Here is a 22,278-nt window from a genome sequence, read left to right on the forward strand (position 1 = left end):
AGGAGCTGTTTGTGTAGGTTATTTACCATGCTTCCTTTTTTCTTTAAAAAGGATGATGGAATGTTTCCTTCCTCACACAAGGAAGAGACAGTGATAGGATAAAGTGGTTAACCTTTATATGTTCTTGATTTCATGCCCAAGTGTAGTGAAAGTTCAGTAGGCTGCAGAAATCCTGTGACCTGCCCACTGCTTACTCAGATTCAGAATGCTGAATGTAGTTTTGGATGTTTCAGGGGATGCTGACAAGTGCCTTTATCCTCTTATAAATGGAAATCTCTGTAATAATGAGGTTTCCACTTACTCAGTGTCTGTCTGTTTTTATAGATTATAAAGTATCTGTAAATGTAAATATCTGTGATTTCACTCTAAAGATCAGTAATGATATGTGCCCTGCATATTATGGGCACAGAAATATGATAGAGTAGTATCAAAAGAATCTTTGAAAATATCACTTTACACATAAAGAAACTGAAGCCCAGGAAATGGAAATGATTTGATGAAAATCACTGGACAAGTTAAAGCAGCACTAAGATTAGAAAGATTCTAAATAGTCATGTCTTCTGTACTTACGGGTTCCTATATAAGAATATATAAAACACTTCAAACATCCTGAAGTGTTATATAATTATGATGGGTATTGTTATTTGTTTAATCTTAATCTGGTGGAGTTTTGCTCACCAAGGATTCTATCCATGTGTATTTTGTTTGCAGAAACAGGTTCCTGTTATCTCACAGCTCTACACATGATGCTAACCAGGGACCTAGACCCAAATTTGGCTGCAAATTTGACTTCATGTTAAGTCTTCCTTTGAGGGGTAAATACCTGGGCCCCTAGCCAGAAAAGAGCAATGGCAAAGTAGAACCAATTGCGTATTCTTGGATGCTTTTCATCTGAGGGAAAAAAAAAAATCTTTATTGTAGAAAAAGGATAATACAGAAACATATAAATTGAAAGAGTATAAAAAACACTCACTTTCCCATAACTTTCAAACATTAACCTTTGAGGCAGGGTAGGCTGGTCAGTGGACAGCTTTCCTCCATACAGTGACTCGGCCCATGCTCCCTCCTGCTTGTGCCGCATGCGGCTACATCTAACTGCAAGGGAGAATGGGAAGTGTAGTCTAGCTGTGTGCCCAGAAAGAAGAGGAAAGAGATTTTGGTGAGTTAGCAGTTTCTGCCACACTTTGTAAATAGCAGAGTTCTTTTTAAGCATTTTAGTCATTAAATTGTTCAGAAATGTCATGATGTTTGGTTGCAGTTTTTTAAAGGCATTGTTGGCCTTGATGTTTGAAGATGTTTGACAATATGCTTATTTCAGAAGCATGACTTTAATAAACTCAGCCCCCACTTAAAAATCCCCTAATGACTTTCTATTACCTAAAACAAAGCCTTGGTAGGGACTATATCCCACCTCTCTAGAATCACCCTATCCTGTTTCCCCTGTATTTCCCAATTTTTTTTTCTGATATACATGTTTCTTTATAATGCTGTTCTTGGAATGTCTTTCTTTTCTTTTCTTTCCTTCCTTCTTTCTTTCTTTCCTTCTTTTTTTCTTTCTTTTTCTTTCTCTGATGAAATGCAATTTATCCTTCAATATCAAAGTAAGAGGTCACCTCTTTGAGGCAGCCTTCTGTCGTCTCAGAGCACTGGTTTCATACCTGTGTATTAGTGCTTACACTTTATTGTAATTGTCTATTTTTATGTCTCTTTCTTCCTAAATTGTGAGTTGTCAGAGGCAGGAACTCTGAATAACTTGACTTTATAATTATAGTTCTTGGCACCTGGCAATGCCTTAGAAAGGGTATGTTAAGAAAATTTTGAAGGAATACTCTGAAATCTATTACTTGATAACTCACCTGTGGATCATATAATGTTATTTTGCCTTTACTAAGAGGTTCAGGAAGTTCAAAGACTATTCATATTAGTGATCAATATTGATACTTATAAGAATGTCTTTTTTTTTTTTTTTTTTTTAAGAAAAGCCTGGGAACTTTGCTTACATTTGTTTCACAATGACTTTGTTTTGTTATTTAGCAGTAAACCTCCACTCTGAGAAAAAAACAAAACAAAACAAAACAAAAAAACCTTTGCTAAGATAATAGAATTAGTAGATTAAAATCCATGTTACTGCAGAACAGTAGAGCTAGAAGGGTTTGGACATAGCCCCATCAGAACCCTGAGAAGCATTGCAGTGTAGCAGAAACATGCCCAACTCAGCACGCCTGGGCTGCAGTCAGGGTTGTACCATTTCTCAGCAGTGGCATTCCACACGGGGTTGCTCACTCACCTTCTTGAGCCTCAATTTCTTCATCCATAAAATGAGATTACATTTAATACAGTGCTGCAGTATCAATGTTTGAAATTACGTACATGTGAAATAGGCACGTGAAAAGTGTCATGCAAATATGAGGAATTATTATGCCACAGTGAATATGCTGTGGATGCTATTCACACTTCAGCTTTTTAATAAATAAAAAATAAAACAATACAAATGATCCCCTTCCAGTGTGCCCTCCCACACCTAATTTTCAATTCTGTGTTATTATGCATACACTATGCTAGAAGTTGCTTATTAAAAAACAACTTGTTGATTTTTCTTAGGACGTGTTGAATCCTAAACATTACTGGGAGAGAGAAATTAGAGGGGGTCTCTGTGTATCAGAGTGAGAAAAGTACTAAACTACAGTTTACAGGACTTGAACACTGAAAGAAAGCCCTTGTCTGTCTTCCTTGCTGTGGGAGAGAACTCTTAACTGAGGAAGGAACCTTGCGTTTATTGGTATTCCACCAGTGTTAAGTATTGTGCACTGGGTGTTTGGGAGAGGGGCTGGGGATGGGCAGTTAGCCAAATGAAGTTCAGAAACACTTGAAGAAATGATCTCTTGGGGCCTGTCCTCCTAAGAAATTCCAAGACTTCATGATTAGCACTATATAAAAGAGAAGGGTCTAAAAGGATAGAGGCTTTCCAAATTTGTTATTTCAGAAAGAGTATGGCAAACAAATAGTAAGTATTTGGGGAGTAAAGTAATATATTTATCTTAAAATCTGTGAAACACTGACAAGGTAAGTACTTTGAAATTAGACTTCTACTTCTAATGTACATGTTAAGGATAGAATCTAATTTCTGGCTTAGATTTATAGACGACTGACTTGGCCTTCTAGCTGCCCTTGTTTATGTTGAAAGGAAAGCAGGTATCAATCGCAGACAATGATAAATTCCATTCCCTGAGGGTCCACCCTAGGACTGAAAGCAGGGATTATCAGGTTTTCTTTAATAGTTGGCTTAGTAAAAACAGCAAGCACCATTATTATTAGAGGTAATATTTCATACTTTTCTAGCAATTTCTCTATGGGAAGCAATGTTTAGTTGGGAAAAAATGCATTGAATTTGGAATCAGATGACACCATATTTTGGGTTAGTCTCTCCCTTTATAGCAAGCTTGGAGAAAAGGGTAGGTCACTTTTCCGTCCTTGTTTTCAATTTGATTCCTCAGAGGCAGGTTGAGAGATTTGAAAAGAGCCCCTTTGTTGCAATGTTGTGAAAGTAATTAAGCTCTATATAACATGAGATGCAGGTTATCTCTCTTTAATTCTCACAAACAGTTGAGGGAACACTGGCAAGCACATTGTACAGAGGGAAGTTATGAAAGGGTGACAAGCTTACCTAAGGATGACAAGTTTGTGTCATAGTTAACTCTCTCTAGCATAATGCTACTGCCACATAATATATCCCTTTACTATCTCTTGTCACAAATATATTATGATAAACTCCCCATGTCATTCCAGTTTCACAGCTCTCCCATCCACCCTCCCCTTGAGAGAACTGTCTAAATCTGATTAGGTCACTCCCCTGCTAAAAATTCCTACTGCTGTATCTATTGCCTAGATGTTCCTACCTGAAGATCTTTAGATACATTCTCTGTGGTCTGTGAGCTTTTGAAATTGTAAGTAAATTTAGTGTGCATTTTTATGGGTGCCATTTTCTGCCAAAGGAAGTTCAGCTGATCATATTTTGAGACTTGTCCGTGGTCCCACCTGAGGCCTGGAGTCCCTGGCTCAGGGAGAAGTCCAACACATGGCATGGCAGCGATGAGCTGACCCTCCTATCTCGCTACCTCGCCAGGCTTAAACTCTGAACCACCTGTGGTTTTTCCCACTGACACCAGCTGCCTCTCAGCTCTGACCTTTTGCTTCTCTGAGTTCCCCACTTGACCAAGGTTAGACATGTGATGTCTAGCATGTCTTTATCACTTGAAGTCATCATGTGGAAAATGTTATATTTCATGGATTACAAAAGTAGAACTACTTCATCTTGTAAAATAAAGAAACATAAATTTAGAACGTAAAAGCCCACTAGGATTCCTCCCACAGAGATAATCTTCTTTAACACTTTAGTATATGTCCTTTCAGACTTTTTTCCTGTCTCTATATAGCTCTGTAGACAATTAAACTACTTACTTTACCAAAATGGGGCCATAATTTAGGTAACCTGTTCTGCGGCTGGATTTGTTAATTTGTTAACATGTCTTGGTCATCTTTGCATGCTTCTATGTAGGGATTTACAATGCATATATTGTCTACTTAGGTGATCCTTTTGATGGGAAGTTACATTGTTACTTTTTATTCCTCCTTTCAAATATAGCTCCTGTAGCCAGCTTCAATCATAATTTTATTTATTTGTATGAGTATTTTTGTAAAATTTTTCTAAAAGTGGATAGCATGTGTACAGTTTAAGGTTTAATACTGACAAATAACTCATTCAATTTCATATCTATAAACATTCCCACCAGAAGCTATGCTTTTTAAAGTCATCCGTGTGTGGTTCTCACGTCCACTATACTGCAGTCCTCTCAAAGGTAAAGATTATGTCTGATACATCTTTGTGTCCCTCCCTGATGCTTGCAGAGTGTACACAAAATAGACACTGTAAGAATAAGTGGGTAAACTAACAAGCAAAAGAATAGATGAGTGATTCAATAGCTCTTTTAACGCTCACACCAACCTAATAGGACAAGTAATGTCTGCAGTTCAGAGGAGGCCATAAGTTTAACATTCAATGTTTATTGGATAAATGAGTGAGTCTAGGATGGGCTCTTTTCCTGACTTTACCATAACTGCCTTATCTTTTGGGGTCTCAATTTCCCAGTCTCACAATGAGGAGATTGGCATACGATTTATTAGATCCAGGCATGCAGCTCAGTTTTTTGTCTCTATCACTTGACAATTCATTCACTAGTTTCCAATCTCTCACACAGATTGTCCAACAATGAAATCAAATTCCAAGGTAAGGTTAGTAAACAAGATAAAAGGTTATTGGCCCTTTTAGCCTTCTGCATATTTGTGCTCTACTTTCTATACGTTTTAGAATATTGAAAAATGGAAAATTATTGTAGAGAAAATGCAAAACAGTTACAAATCAATATTCCCACATATGTTTATGTGGTATCTCATACCTCAGACATCATAGAAATGTCTAATATGCACCTCGGAGTTGTTGAAATAAATATTGGTAGTTAGAATGACAACATTTGTACAAGGATTTGTACTTTACAGGACTTTTACATCTGAGAACTTATTTGGTATAGTGAAGACAATGGGACAGTGAATATGTAGCTTTCAGTTTCATTGAACAGATACTTGTAAACTATTCAGAAAACAGAAACTCTTGGCCAACTATTTCAAGAATGGATAAACATCAAGGCAGGGGCATTTCCAATGTACATCTCTGCCCATTAGTCATGGTGGAAGTCATCATCATCTCTGTTTTTATAACACTTCGATTAAGGATGCTTGGGCGTGGTATCAGAAACTGTCAATGTCATAATATAGGCAAAGGAAAATAGAATAAATTCTCTTATTTATATAGCACAAAGCTATTTTACATCTAGCATCTGGCCTTTCTTCTCTCTCTACACACTTTGGATTCCTGGTTGGTTATCTCAAGTACTCTCTCTTCTGAAGCTTGCTTCTCTTACATTGCTATACCCCTGGCTCACCCACCTATTTAAACACCAGCCCAGTGCCAATGCTACTGACTTCTTGTCCCCCTTTGATATCTGGCTGTTTGCAGTGCTAGGAAAAAAATTACTCAACTTCCTCCACTGGAATAAAAGGGCCTTCTCTTTCTGGACCACTGTACCTGATAAGATTCATCTCATTTCTTATCTCAAACTTTATATGTGTTTCAGAAATACACAACTGCCAGGAACTTCTACCTGTATATTTCCTCTCCTATAGCTGAATGAGTTCTAGTGTGCTCTGCTGCTTCTCTACAGGAAGTCTTCTCAGGTTGTGTGTGATGTCCCTTCTTCTACCCTGATTGCATACTTTCTGCAGCTGGTTTGTCCTTAATCATTAATGTGCCTGTATCTTCTGTTTGACTAAGATTCCTAGGGAAGAAATGCTCAATTTATTCATCTTTCTTATTAATATACAACTAGTATATAGTGATTGTTTAGCAATTGTTGAACAAAATAGAGTGCTACTGTTGTAAACATGGTTTCTAAAGCCTGATAGATTACTCATCCAGATAAGGCAGGTGAATAAACTGATGTGTACAAGGTCAGACACGGAATAAGTGATAAAACTAATTCTAAAACCCAGGTCTCCGAATAGCCAAGTCCAGTGCTTTTTCCTCTCCAATGCAAACACTACTTGTTTAGGCTGACCACCTTGGCTGATGATCTTGATTGTAATGAAAGGACTCTGTGCTTTCTGCCTTTCAGGGTGGACATACAGTGTCGATGGGGCCTTCATCTGTTCCCCCTTCATTCCGTCCAGAAGATGAGCTTGAGCACCTGACCAAAAAGATGCTGTACGACATGGAAAATCCACCAGCTGATGAATACTTTGGTGAGTGGAGTCTAGAGCTGACTTGCACAGTAAATGTCCTGTTCTGCTTTCCTTACGTAGTAATTAGGAGTGTTATCAGCTGCGCTGGTGAGGTATTTGAATCCGATGTGTGGGAGTTAGGGCGCTTGCACACACAGCTGAGCCGTTCTGGGAACTGCACTGAGACTGCCATACGTGTGATCTCTGCTTAGCTTGCACTGAAATCTCAGTGGTCTTTAGAGTTTCTTGAGATACAAATTTGATTTTAAGACTTAATTTTTGACAACTTATTAGCTTCCTTTTAGGCAGAAATCAGGTTTCTGTGTATGTTCATGTTTCTCACTGGACTATACTTGTACAGAATTTGGAATTAGGTATTGACTAAACTCTGCACCCTCAATCCTTTCCCTGAGTTTGGAAAATATATGTTCCCTTTGTATTTTTAACTCCTCTTCTCTCCAAACCTGCGAATAGCTATGGGTTAATCCTTCCAGTCTATTAGTGTGATGCAAATTCATGAATTATATGCCAGTTGTGAGGTGCTTTGGACACATAACTTGCCCCTCGGGGAGGTTGTAATTGTTCAGAAGAGATGAGACAAACACACAAATTACTATTCTAGGTAGGAAGTGACAAGAGGCATTAGAAGGTTGAGATCAAATGTTATAAATTTTTAAAGCTCTATTTATCAGGAATATCAGGAATGTTTATTAAAGAATTTTTGGCACTTGAACCGGGACCCTTTAAACTAGTACCTGTCAAATTTTCTGTGGTAAAAGAAAATGAACTTTTCTGTGGTAAAAGACCATTTTCCCCTCAATATGTTGGAGACCAATATTTTTGTACAGTCCAATTAAAATTGCTAGGGAAATTAAAAAATATAAAATGGAAGACTGAGTTTTATTATCAGATTTAACAGTTAACAAATTACTCTTTTAAATTGTTATAATAGTTTCTAAATACTCATTTCTATACATGTCTCATCATGGGATGATAAAGTTTTTTTGGTCTGACACCCATCCGCGGACTACTCTTTGAGCAGCACTGCTTTAAGCACACGTAAAGGAAAGACATTTAGGGAGCAGTGTGAGTAAAGGCACAGAGTTGGAAAAATTGCATCAGGACCTTTGCTTCTTCAAATATTTCCTATTTTCCCATCTTTCCTTTTGCTTCCTGTTTGGGAATGTGTAATGACAGGTAAACTAAGGGCACTGGTCTAAATCCACACAGTAGGTGGAATGTGAGGTATTATTATATGAAAAGCAAGGCATCTATTTGTGTGCAGGTGGCAGTGTGGCTTAGCTAAAAGAGCCCAAGGGTAGAAATAAGAAGTTCGGTTCTAGCCCCTTCTCTGCCTCTGGCTGGCTAAGCAATACTGCCTTGTCCTCATCTGCCTGAGCCCCATTTCCCACCTTGGTAAATCAAATGTGTGGAGCAAATGTTCTTCAGCATTTCTTTCAACACTAGTAGCTTAACTATAGAAACAGCATTAATGCAAAGAAGTGTAACTTTAAAGCTAAATATAAGTTGATGGAGATTAGCACAAATGCATGGAGAATAGTGAAATAAAACAAAACAGAAAACCCACAAAGGTCTCTAGCAGTATTAAAATAGACTAAAAGTGTATCATGCTCTTGACATTACAATAAGAGGAGGGTTTATATTGGGGTCTAAGGTATACTTAAGAAAAAACAAAGCATATTAAAGGTGAACAATAAGGTCTCTTTATTAAGATATATTAAAAATGAAAGGCTAACTTACCAAGTATATATGCTTCAAATACCATAGCAACAAAACATATAGCAATAAAGAAAATTGGACATAGATAGTGATAGTGTAAATGCATATATATTGAACACTCTAGGAAATAGATATAAATCATTATCGTCGCTTTCAAGAACTGTCACAGCTCTACTACCTACTAGCTTAAAAAACTTGAACAAATTACTTTCTCTAAACATTAAATTTTGTTGTTTTATCTATAATATGGGAATAATAGCTAGCTTATACTGTTATTATGAGTAATGAATGAAATATTTATAGAAAGCACTTAGCTAAGTTCTTGGCATGTAGAATGTACTCAGTAATCAAAATTATTCAATGCTCTTGGGGTTTACAATTTATTTAAGAAAATAAGATATGCCCATTAAAAATGTATTAATACTTGACTTAAATTTAAGTTTCTAGCAACAATAAAACATATGTCACCAATTGGTAAATAATCATTTCCAAATGGGAATTACTAACTATGAGAAAGAATTTGGAAAAATGGATAACATTTATTGAGTGCTTATGATAGGGCAGTACTGTTTTATGTACTTTACAGGAATTAACTCATTTCATCCTCATAGAAAGACATAACCCTGTGAAGTAGATGCTATTATCATTTCCAGATTAGGAATTTAAGGTACAGAAATGTTAGGTAATCTGCCCAATATCAACAGCTAATAAGTTGCAGGACTGGATTAGAATCTAGGCTCCAGGTCTATACATTTGAACCCCACACTGTAGGAAATAGGGTGAACTAGCCAGACTGCATATTTAGGAAGGGGTTTATGAAGGAAGTTGTCTTTAGACAGATGGAAAATAAGGGATGGTTATTTTCTTGTAAGTAGATAGAACAAACAAAATATAAGTTTAGGCTAGGGTTATTCAAGGAAAATTTACTTTGTGCGGTAAACATCCAAGTGTCTATTATGTGCAGCCTACTCAGTGGTATTGGGGTAGAAATGGGTCTGACCTTTAAAGGTTCTTACAGTCTAATAGGGGATGTGTGTAGAGTTACTGTGTTTTATCATAACACAAGACGGAAAGTGACAAGTGACTTAAACTTCAGCCAGTATTCTTTGAGAATTCAGAAAAAGGAGAGAGGACATCCAGAGGCAGGAATGGGAAAGTGTTTATGGAGTAGTTAGCCTTTGAGTAAGTCTTTAAAATTATGCTAATTTAGATTTGGAAATAGGAAGAAAATAGTGAGGTCATTTCTGATGAGGGTGATTTTGACATAACAGGGAATAAAAGCATTGAAGTGAAGCACCCATACAGGCAGTAGCAAATATTAGGAATTAAGATTGGAGAACTAGATTGAGACTATCTGGAGAAGGCTTTTAATGCCTAGCTAAAGGCTAAGGACTTTATCTTCTATAATAAGCCCAAGCATGTTCTAAGGACTTTATCTTCTATAATAAGCCCAAGCATGTTGAGATCAAAAGCCAAGGGAACTATTCCATGTATAGTGGTTAGGAACATGGACTCTGGAGCAAGAATGCTTTGGTTTGAATGCCAGCTGTACCTCTTACTCACAAGGTAAAGTCAGAAGACAAAGGATTTGTCGAAAGAACTGTCGTGTACTGTTCCATTCTTTAAACATTTCCCAGGCACCTTTTCTGTGCCTGCCACTGTGCTGGGTTTTAGGGACACCTGAATGCAGAGACTCAGCCCTCACAGGGCTCACAGGATCCTAGGAAGGATAGGAGAGACACACGTGTTAGGGATTTCAGTGCAGATACCAGCACCATGTTGGGTCTGACTGAAGCACAATGTAAGCATAGAAGACAGGGTCCATAAGTCTGCCTGAAGATAAGAGAAGGAAGATTCCATACCAGTGTGTTGCATAGGAGGATGCAAACCCAAAGGAGATGAATAAATTCCTCTTTTACTCTCTATCAGAATTTTACCTTAGGCCTATTCTGGGATGCAAATATCATTGCCAAGTACTACCCTTAAAGAGCTTCTCTCTCTTGCAATGCTATCCTCACCTATTCTCTTTCTCCATCACTTTGCTTATTTAATGCTAGAATTTTTATTGAAACTGTAGCTGAATTGCTGAAGGAAAGCAAGTCTCGTGTGATCATGTTGCTTTCTTTCCCCTTTTTTCTTCTTTAAGTTGAATAATTTCTGATTCTATTGTTGTTGTTTTTCTTTATGAAGCCTGTCATCACTCTTAACAGTTTTTATTTATATTTTAAAAATGATTGTAATTATGGTATGCTTAAAAGTATTGCAAGGAGTATCAAAAGATCACCTCACAGATGACTTAAGTACAAGGGAGAAAAGGTAACTTTACAATGGAGAGGTCTGCTGGAAACCATCTTAGTCCAAGTGATGACATTTAGCATCACCAATAATGGGACAAACTGACATGTGCCATCTGATATGATGTAGGACATATACAATATAACCCATGTATAGCCTTGCTAAATATTTAGCCTCAATCCAACCTTTACAAAGTAAAAATTCTGGATGATGAGACATTATTCAAGACAACTTTCCTGAGTTCCTCAAAACCGTCAATGTTATCAAAGACTGTTTAGGTTAAAGGAGATTAAAGAGACATGCCATTCAAATGCAACACGTGGGTCGATTGAATTCTGGATCAATAAAATAACTCTAAAGGATTTGGGGCAAAGTTAGAAAAATTTTAATATGAACTTTATATTAGACAATAGGTTAATGTTAATTTCTTAAGTATGTTATTGGCATTGTGGTTGTGTTTGAAAATATCCTTATTTTTAGGAGCTACATGTTGAAATGTAGGGTGAAGTATGATGATTTCTGCAACTTACTTTGAAATGGTGATAGATGATAAGTAGGTAGGTAGATAGATACATAGAGATAAATAAATAGAGATATAAATAAATGTTGTGAGAAGGGCAAAATTGCTTCAGATGAAAACAGCTAGGGATGCTATAACTACACAGCCACAAGGATACCGCTCCTCCCCAAAAAGGTATTGAAGCCTGTCACCAATTACCTCAAGAATACTTCCTTGGGTGGGCTAAGTAGAGAGAGTGACATTCCTTCACTTTCTAAATTTGACTGTTTTAATGACTACAGTGCGTCTCCGAAATTTCCCTTTAAGGCATATCTTTTTCCTTATTTTTTTTCCAGACACATATGCTTTCTATTGTTGGTGAGATGAGGACCATTGTGGTGGCAATGACAAAAGCTGATATTTACCTAAAACTCTACAAGTTTAAAAAGCCCAGTCACAGCCACACGTGACTGACAGATCTGGCGATGATGACTTCATCTTCAGATGTGGGGACAGATTCAGAGAAGCTTGATGAGTTGTTTAAGGTCACATAGCTAATAATTTTGTGATTCGGACTCACTCCTCTGATCTCAAGTTCATTCTGATTTATTACCATTACAGAAAAGCATATGCTGTCCCTGCAGATTTTCAATAGTTGGCTGTTCCCTTCTCATGTCATCTTTTTCCTTATGAAGTCATGATCTTCAAGTGAGAGATGGAAGGATCATGCCTGCCCATGGCCATATATTTTGTAGTCTAGACTTCAGTGTCAGTGACGATATATTTCAAGTATCTTTAATATCCTGAATTAACTGATGTGACACTAAACAGAGGCTTTTTGCCATGGCTTAGATACATAATTTAGGAAGATAGCACCCCTAATACCTTCCTTCCCCCTTGTTAGCCCTTCTGTTGACCTTGGGGAAGGCGAATCACTGATAGTCACAGTTCATCTTGTTTTCTCAAAAGTTAGGTCTTGATAAAATTTTTTAGGCAGAAACCCTCAACTGCATCTCAGCTGGCTATTTTTTTTAGTGATTTCTTCTGAAAAGGTGCTAGTTTTAGTGTTTTCATGCCCTCCCCTATCCATCTTTATTAAAAATTGTGACTCTTGCATTTCAATATTAGGTAAACGTCACAGAGTGAACCCCAAAACAGCAACTATATGAATGAGTTCATATCTTTGAAAGAAAAATAAAATATCTGTGCTGTGAGCATTTGCCATCTACTTGAACTTAAGTTTTAGCTATTGCAGATTTCCTAAACATGCCCATGTGTCTTTCCATGAACAGTGGTGTCACTGAGTGGGCCTCTGAACACTACCCTACAGGGGGAAGGGAGGAAACATAGAAGAAAGTTGGAGGTATAGAAAATTCTTACCTAATTCAATTTGTCAGACAGTGGGTCTTAGCCCAACTCATTTCCAGCAAGGCCACATGCCTTGGTTCAAGTGCTTGCATCTTAGAGCAACCTGTTTCCCTGGCAACTAGAAAACTATGTTTATACTAGAGGAGACTTTTCAGTTACAGTGATAGATGCTTAGAAAGAATAGGAGTGATGAACTATAAATTATTATAATTTAGGGTAAATTTAGAAGTTAAAATAGGAGGGGGAGAATTTTAAAAATTAACTATTAAGATGAATGGGGGAGAAAGATATCATTGTTAGAAAACTGGGGGGCCTACAAAGCTAATTGCCAGCTCTGAAGTTTATCTTTTTTAGACACATTTGAGGGAGAAATGAGTTTGTCGGTAGATATCCTTGAGGACATCTCTTTGAAATTATCTAAGAATTTTTCAGGTTGGATACATCCAGAGCCTCTAGGTTTTGTGCTTTCATTTGTTTTGAAAGAGAAAGCACATTTATATCTGAAACATTCCGTGTGTGTCTGCGACCATGGCATGATTCTCTCTAAATACCAGTGTCCTGGCTGAACAGACCCTAAGGCTGAAGACAACACTATTGGAATACAGTACTCTGGAAGTGGATGTTGTCATATATCTGTGGAGGGACTGAAATTATCTGACAGCATATTTTTAAGCATGAGGCTGTAATTATCTTGGCATTGTTTATATGGTGTTGTCTTATTCCTTCTTTTAAAAAAATAACTGAAGTGTGTGAGTCTTAAAATTGTTTAGTGAGCTATTTGAAGAACCACTATGCTTTCAAAGCAGCACTGCATACATTCTCTTGGCATTTATCTAAGAGAGTTTTTTGTTTATCTCTGAGTATTAGTAGTGGAGGATATTAGGAGTTTTTACATAAAGCCAGGAGTTTGTTCTAGTGGCACTAGGCTTTACTTTACCAACTCTAGCTGGTCAGAAGTGGAAGACAGGAGGCAGCGGGGACCTGGCACGTGTTAGATTCGAGAGAAGAAAGGCATGAATGGGAATGTGCTGTGATTACGTTAGTGATAACACCAGCTCACCATGTCTGGTGCTAGGTATCTTCTCAATGGAGATGAAAATGGAGGTCCAGTGAATGTTCATGAATCGAAACAGAGCCCGAAACAATGGGAGCGATGGTCCATTTCCTTCCTGTACTAGTTGGAACAATGAGTAAGTGAACATGTCTGGAGGACTTTGAGTAAGATGCTTAGGAAACTAGAAATCATGATTTGTGTGAGGTACAGATGAAGGTATGGAGGAAAAAAACCCTGGAGCCCTGATTGCTACTGGAAGACTGCTGTGTAGAAAAGGATTTTCACTTAATATTTGTGATTCCAAAGTTAGCATCAAAGGCAAGTGAGGGGAAGCTGGCAAATTCCAATTCAGTATAATAAAATAAGTTTTTTGTTTTGTTTTGTTTTTTCTTTAACAAACAGAACAAAGTCCTCGGAATAGTCTAGGCCAAAACCCAGTAACCCTTTGTTGGGGAAGATGGTGATAGGTATTCAAGCAATGAATGGATGATTAGATTTTGCAAGTGCTGTTCAACCCTGATATCCTGTGACTTAAGTGTCTAAACTTGCTTAACAGTCAGAGACTTGTATCCAATTTCTAGTTCTACCCCCAATTTATCATTCTTATTACATACTTACAACTAACATTTATATAATGCTTTTTAAAGCACTTTTGTACTTGTTCTATCACTTAAGCTTGACAGCAGCCCTGTAAAATAGATAGTATGTTTATTTCCATTCAGCCTATGAAGAAATGAAAGATATGATTGATTAGGGACTCCCCATTCCCAAGTTGTAGAGCCAGTAACTAGCAGCATTGCTCGGGGGCCAGTCCTGCTGCCTCCTCCACATGCTGTGCTCTCTCTGCGCCTCACGCTCTTGGAGCACCACGTTGCTGCATTGGTCATCGGCCATAAGATATGTCGGTTAACATGCTCTGTGTTTTAGCTTTTTAATCTGTACAAGGAATAATGTGATTGGTCTGAAAAGTGCGTAGAGGGCCTCAACTGAGAGGTGCTACGTAATTTGTGTTTCATTGTTTTTATTATTATGTGTCAAGAAAATAGTTTTCAAAGTGCTCCTGTTAATTACAAACTGGGAAATGAGTCCAGGTCGGCAGCTGCCTTCAGTGCAGATGGAACCTGAGGCCTTAAGGATCTTGTTTTCACAGATAAATGACCTAATTAATTAAAAATCCAAAACCAGAATGGAAGAAAAAATTTTAAATCAGTAGTTTAGAGAAAAGGTTGTAATGGTTGAGTTTCTTGGTATGGTTGCTCTACAGCTTTTTTGTTTAAGTTATCTGTGGGTTGTAGGAATAGAATGTTTTATAGTTGATGAGACATATTAGATATATTTCCGTTTGCGGTAGTGACTTCTGGTAAAATGTTTGCTCAAAGTAGTGTATGTTTACAGTAATAAATAAATAATAATCCTAAGCATTTTCTGTGTTCCTTCTTAGCACTTATTAATTTTTCATTAATTTGGCTAGGGTGTTTTTAAGCATCGATTTGGAATCCTAGACTTATAGTAAAGTATAATGTGGTCTTAGAAACTATCTGGGACAACTCTTCATTTTCCAGAAAACTGAAGCCCAAATGACTCATTCAAGGTCATACAACTGAGAATGTTTTGAACTCTATGTCCAAAATTTCCTTTCTAAATAAAAAATAGAAATTGGTCTGCAATGGCAGAAAGAAGAATGGTCGGGCTATTTACAAAGGTGAAGATGTAGGTTGGGCCTGCTATCTTTGTGAACCCAGACCTGGATAATACATCTTATTCTAACTTGGATAAGGACACATTGCTTTTAAAAATAATAAAATTAAATCAATAACGTGTTAGGACCTATGTATACATATTTTCCTGAGCTTCTTAATTTTCAAATACAAAAGAACCAAAGAGGTTCCTAGTATTTTTTTCTCATCATCTTCATCAGATTTATTTACTTCTAATATTTATGTCTTCACTAGAATGTAAGTCTGAGCAAGGGTCACTTTATTACTATTTTTTTATTGAGTTATAATTGATTGTACATATCTGTGGGGTGCCACATTGCATATATGTGTGCAATATGTGATGCTCAAATCAGGATAATTAGTATATTCAGTATTATACAATGTAATCATTTTTTGTGGCCCTTTACCAATTTTTTGCTAACTCCCCTTGCTTCTCCCTATTTCCCACCTTTGGTAGCCTCAGTTCTGTTATCTCCTTTTATTGTGATTGTGTATCTTTCTTTTTCTTTTTTTTTAATTTGTTTATTTTTTTAACTCCCAATTATGTGTGAGGACATGTGGTATTTCTCTTTCCGTGCCTGGCTTCTTTCACTTTAGCTCAATGTGGTGTCCCCATCTCTCTTCCTAAAACAATGCCTAGCACATAGGATATGTTTAATATGTTTAATGAATTAATCAATGAAAATTGTGAGCAGACATTCACATTTCCTATGACAGAACATGATATGTAGTGAAATACAGAGAGAAAATACTTCATTCATTTAACAGATGTTTATTTAGCATCGTACAGAATCATAAAATGTTAGACCTGAAGGGGATCTTAGAGATGACCTAGGAAAACATCCTCATTTTTAAAGATGTTGAAAATGAGTAGGTTTTTTAGGTTCACAAACTAGTTATTGACAGAGTTATAATAATAACTCAGACTTTCTCATTCCTTTTTTAATCACTTATGGGCACTGGAGAATACATAGAGTAAGACATGGTTGCTACGTTTACTGAACTTAATTAAAATTAGATTGACACCCTTGGACTTGATCTGTTTTGCATGTGTCTTCTGTGAAACTTAAGGATTGAATTGGTAGATGGAGGTGTTACATGGTAAGGATTTTATTTTTTACATTTTAGATCACATTTTCCCCTACTCAGGGTTTTCTTTGTAGTCCTTGGTTCCCAGGACAATCTCTTACGTCTTCAATTTTCTTTTGTTCTGATCTAATTGGGTCACATTAGACAGGGCATCACATTGAAAGAAACATTCTTCTCCCATGTGTACATTAGTTGTCCATAGCAACCAGTCCCGAAAGTTCATCCACTTAAACTAGGCCCCTTCAAGACTATGAACCACCACCCAGGATTGGTGTTTTATATGGCTTGATACAAACATCAGACACCCACTCATTGAGTTATATTTGGATCACCATCTCTTCATCAGAAGAAGGAAAAGAAAAGTAGAAAAGAGACTTCTGCTTTGTAATTGAATGTCCTTTGCCCATCAACTGTGGAAGCAAACTTTAAATTCTGGGATAGAAAGCATTGGTGGGCACATATTGTATATGGACAAAAAAAGGTCTCAGTTCATAGGTTGTCTGTGGTTGTGTACTGAGACATGACTAGAGCTGACACCTGAACGTACAAGTGCTAATTATGCATTTTCTGATCTTAACACACAAACACACTTATCTGTGAACTCAACTCCCTTTCCCCTCCAAACCTTCCTCCCTCCTCCACCCCCCCAGCAGCACTTTCCCCACAACTTTCTCTAAAACACACAGATAATCATCTCCTTCCAGACTTTGAAGTGACATTAGGATTGTCAGAGGCATAATTAATTGACTGTCAGCAAAGCTATTGTTTGAACATCTGTGGAGTTCTACTTGGTAGGCATCTGTTGTACTTTTAATTGAATGGAATCATTCATCTGCAAATATTTATGGAGTGCCTACTATACACCAATCATTGTAGTGTGTACTATGGGAGATAATGGAAACGAAGTAACATAATGGCCAAGGAGAGAAGACATTTGTTAAATCCTCTGGTGTCAAGGGCTTTCACAACTGGTGGTGGAAAATCCACTCTCTTTCATCCAGGTTCAGGGGATTTTGCCACTGAACCAGCTGGCCTGTGTCACATAAAATGCTAAAGCAGTCCATGTGAGGAGATACCTATTCCTGGGATATAAAGACTGCAGAGCCATGCACCGTCTGTGGTTAGAGTTCCTAGAATAGACAGTTGAATGCTTTAAAAGAGAAACAAGCAAAAAACATTCAAGGCTAAAATGACCAGGAAGTCCCTCAAGCAGGTCCAAGTGAATGACCTTATCCCAATTCTCCTCCTAATTCTTACTGTGATGTCAGTCATGCTGCATTCCCCACCGTACTACAAAGCTCTGATCTCAGTCCTCATTTGGTTCTCTGATCACCAAACCTTCAATTTGTACAAGCCCTGGACTGCCTGCACTCCTACCTGGCAGTGAACATCACTTGTTAAAGTTCAACAAGAGAGAACAGAAACACTGTACATGACGATTTCCTGAAGGGGGGCTAAGGGGATACAGCAGGCGGGAGTAATAGAAAAGAATTTTTAACCTCCACTGACTCTCTCTTTCTGTCCTCTTCAGCCCTAGGAACATGGCAAAGGTAGAGGGACACGTAGAAATCATGTGGCTTGAGAGCTTACCGTTCTGTAGTCACTAGAAGGCACCTTCATCATTTTTACCATATACATAAACTATCCATACTATGTTTGCCTGATATTTTTATTTAAATCAATTAACTTTTTAACCTACTTTGTCTTCATCCATGTCTATAATATTCATAGTTTTGATTTTGTGGGATGAAGTACTAGTTGCTTTTTTCCCCCAAAGACATTAAACCAAATACCATATTTAAATGTAAAAATGTTCATCCTTGAACCAGCTAATGTTCGAAATACTGAGAAGTGTGGATATCATATTCATCAAGACAAATTGGTAGGATACCGTGGTGAAATAAAGTCTTCAAAGTTACATGTAAAGTTAAATAAAATAAACCTTTCTTTTTTCGCGTGCAGAGCCATCATGTTATCATGAGAGGCAGTCTGGTGGGGGATAGATCTGGCATCAGGATTCCAAGACGTTCTGGGCCTGATACTGTCACGGATGCACTATGACATCTTCAGCCAATTCCTTTTATGTGGTCTCACCTCTCATGTTAGCAGATTAGACTACATGACCTATCGTGATTTTTTTGACCTCTTAATTTCTTTGCCTTGAACACCTTTCATATGTTGTCCTCTGTACACCATTAAAGTGTAGATGGAAAGTAAAAACAGCTGCTCCATATAAAATTACAATACTGCTTGCTTCAGAGTTCCAGAGAAAAACTGGAAAACAAATCCAAGAATTATTATTTCCTGGACCATTTTATGTTTTGCTTGGTATTATTACCCATTTCCTGAGGTTTATAATAAGGTTCATTCCATTGAAAGTATCTTTGAGTACCAATTAATAAAAGTAAAATAGGATTATAGAATATGATAAAGAATACTATGTACTAGTGTTAGATACCACAGCATCACTCTGTTTCCTGGGTTAATAATGTATTTCACTATGACTCTTGGCATACATAAGTGATACCAATATTGATAACCATTAATGTGACAATTGTCTTTAGTGTAAGTGATACAGCACTGTCATAAAAATAACAATTCATCTTTTTTAGATGGCATAGTGAAATAAGCACTAGATTTGGAGTCAGGAAATCCAAGTGTAAGTCCTATATCTTCTCTGTGTGACATTGGTCACATTTGACATTTGCTCTGTGCTTAGAACATTTCATTATACATTATTGAGAACCATTCTTTTAGCAGTCTTAAGATTAGAGTGATTTTGCAAGAAAAACCAATTTGTCCAAGGACAGATTAAGAGATGGAAACAAATTTTTAATTTAGGTTTTCTGATTTAAATGAACTCTTTTATGGAACCTCTTAACCTTGTTTAGTTTCAGTTGTTGCACCTATTAAAAAAGATGCCTATCTATTTTATATGCTTATTGTGAGGATCAAGTTAAGTAAATAGCTGTGAAAATGTTTTTTAAACCCTAACAGAAAACCAAAAATTTAAGATATGATAGTATCGCCCCCCAGTGCAACATCTGGCCTGACTTATGACATTTATGATTAGTGTGTAATAATCATTCCACTGAATTTTTAATGTTAGTGTTTGTCACTATTTGACTTAACACTTTGTGTTTTCTTATGGTGTTCTTTTGTTATTGGCATATCATTAAAGAATACAAAAAGTGTTTTTTAGTCATTGTGTGTGAGAAAGCAACACACCAAGATATACCACAATGTTCTCATTTGCTGAGCAAACTACTCTTGCTTTTTAATGTGGAATGCAAAAGAACTAATTCAAAAGAGACAAAATGAATTTTGACTCAGATCATACGGGATGAATCATAACCCACATTCTCATCTGAATTGTGAAGAAAAAAATTTTTTAAAAATCAACCACCCCACAGCTTTACTGTCAGTGTCAGCATAATCAATATAGAGTGTTTTTCAACAGAACAAAGAGGGCATTTCTACTAGGCTGAGAACTGCAGGTAGTAGGAAACCTAGTTATTTTTTTCTTTGTCTATAGGCTGCTGAAATTGTCTTTTTCTGCTTTGATTAAAACATTCTAATCTAGAGAGTTTTGGGCCCATCAGTAATTGTTGCCCAAACCATTCAGAAATGTACCTGTAATCTCTACTGAACAATTAAAGACCAATCAGAGACTGGAACTTTTATTGAACATTTGGTCCCAGTGTTAGTTTGTCAGGTAGTAGGGAGCAGGGAGACAATAAACCAACAGAAACCTAACCAGGTTGAACTGCTGCTGCCCCGAACTTAACTTACTTTGGTTTATTGATATGAATGATTTAAAAAAAAAAATAAAGACTTTGTCTTACTGGATTCTAGGATCCAGATTTATAATTTACTTTGCTTTGTAAATGTAACTTTAATAAAAACAGTAACAACAGCAACAAAAAACATTGTGTGGAAATAAAGAGGCACTGTAACATACCCTAGAATATAGTCTCTAATTCCTAGTGAGAATTAATTTTTAAATCATGTTACTGTTGTATTTCATTCATAACATTTATGGCCTGTATTTCTCTCATGCGCGCGCGTGTGTGTTTATATGTCTGTATCTCCTACTTTACAGTAAGATCACTGAGAAAAGAGACCACATCTTCACTATCTTGCTCTTCCCGTCTTCCCCGAAGAGCAAAATGAGGAGATGGATAGAGTTAGATGATTTTTTAAATCTCTCTGTGCCACTCACCAGGACCTTTGCTTGCAGGAGGAGCTCTCTAGTCTGATTTACTCCTAAAAATTCCCAATAATGGTTCTATTTAAGATAAAGTTAGCATCTATTGAGCACTTCTTATATACTACAAGTTTTACTTGCATTACTCCTGTATCTTGACTATAACCCTGTGAGGTAGGTACTGTTCTTTTACAGATGAGGAAACTGAAACAAGGAGAAGTTAATTTCCACAGGGTCTAGTAATTGGAGTTGCATTTGGAACTCAGAGCCTGGCTCTTAACCCCTGCATGTACTTTACACTATGCACATGACTATAGTTTGCAGAAGGTGAGCTGATTGAGGGCTGGCAATAGATTAGGCCCCCAAGGTCTGTGCTCATCACATAGCTTTTCTGTTAAAACCTATTCTATTTCTTCCTCTGCTTCTTCTGGGGGATGTTTTTCAGTATGATTTGATTTTCTATGATTCAAGGGTCCCATACTTACCAGGCAGCAGGTGTAAATCCAGGTGTGCCCTTGCTCTGTTTGCACTATACCAGATGTCTGCAAGGACAGTGTCTTGGATCCCCCAACTGGGCCGCTTATTTCAGATGATATAAGGCGACTGCTGAAGGTAGTATACTCCTTTAGTTGACAGCACTTGGAATATGCATTTGTTCCCCCTTGGCCTTGAAACCTGGTTGTTGTGATTTTAGCAATATTTGTGTTCAGAAACCCCCTTCTTCCCACAATTTGTTCCAGTTCAGTGCTGCCTTCTTTCACACATGGAAATAGTTACTTTTAATTTTTGACTATCCATCACAGTGGCGTCTTCTAGTCCAGTGAGTCTTAGAAAAGCCAGGTCCAGTCTCACTGCCAAGGTGGAAATGAGAGAGAGCAAAGAGAAGGGAGCTCATCTTGAAAATAAGGTCACTCTATTGACATGTCATCAGGCAGAAGAGTTTAATGCAGTTGCTAGCAATTGGCTTGCTCAGTCGGAAGTTGATGCTATTTTAGGCCGTAAGCAAGGAGTGTCAATGTATCTGTGAATTTTGGCATTTTCTTTCATTAAGGTGGTTCAGGAAGTCAGACACTGATTAACTGATTCATCAACTTAGTTCCCACTCCTAATTTTGGATGTATGGTGTCTTTAGGCGGCTGTCGTGACACTCTAATTCTGGAGAAAACTTTTCTTGAGCCTCTAAAGCAATCCTGGGAACAGTCCTACTATCCTGGAACCTCCTGTGCTCTACATCTCTAGTTACAGGTGACATGGGGATACTATTCCTTCTGGCTCTCTGGCAGATCAAGGGAATGCAATTCAGGTGTGTGCATCCAGTTGCCATCCCGAGTTTGTCTATAATAACAGAATTCTCAATAATGCATTAGGCTCAAGGTGGATTTTCCTTTGGAGATCATGTAAGAAGATACCTATGGAAGGAATGGCCTCAGCATTGCAATCACTTTCGAAGTCAGGAGATACACTAGACAGTCACAAG

The 22,278-nt window shown here is 37.3% G+C and overlaps 1 protein-coding gene across 1 annotated transcript in view; it reads left to right on the top strand.

Annotated features, from left to right (window-relative positions):
* The window catches only part of LPP (LIM domain containing preferred translocation partner in lipoma), a 573,768-nt gene that overhangs the window by 418,540 nt on the left and 132,950 nt on the right, over nt 1–22,278 (top strand). The window contains exon 7 of the mRNA XM_008580078.1: nt 6,726–6,852. Within this exon, the coding sequence (XP_008578300.1) occupies nt 6,726–6,852 (127 nt within the window). The remainder of the gene's footprint in view (nt 1–6,725; nt 6,853–22,278) is intronic.

This window comes from Galeopterus variegatus, unplaced genomic scaffold (genome assembly GCF_000696425.1).
Source record: "Galeopterus variegatus unplaced genomic scaffold, G_variegatus-3.0.2 Scaffold83, whole genome shotgun sequence".
Taxonomy (NCBI): Eukaryota; Metazoa; Chordata; class Mammalia; order Dermoptera; family Cynocephalidae; genus Galeopterus; species Galeopterus variegatus.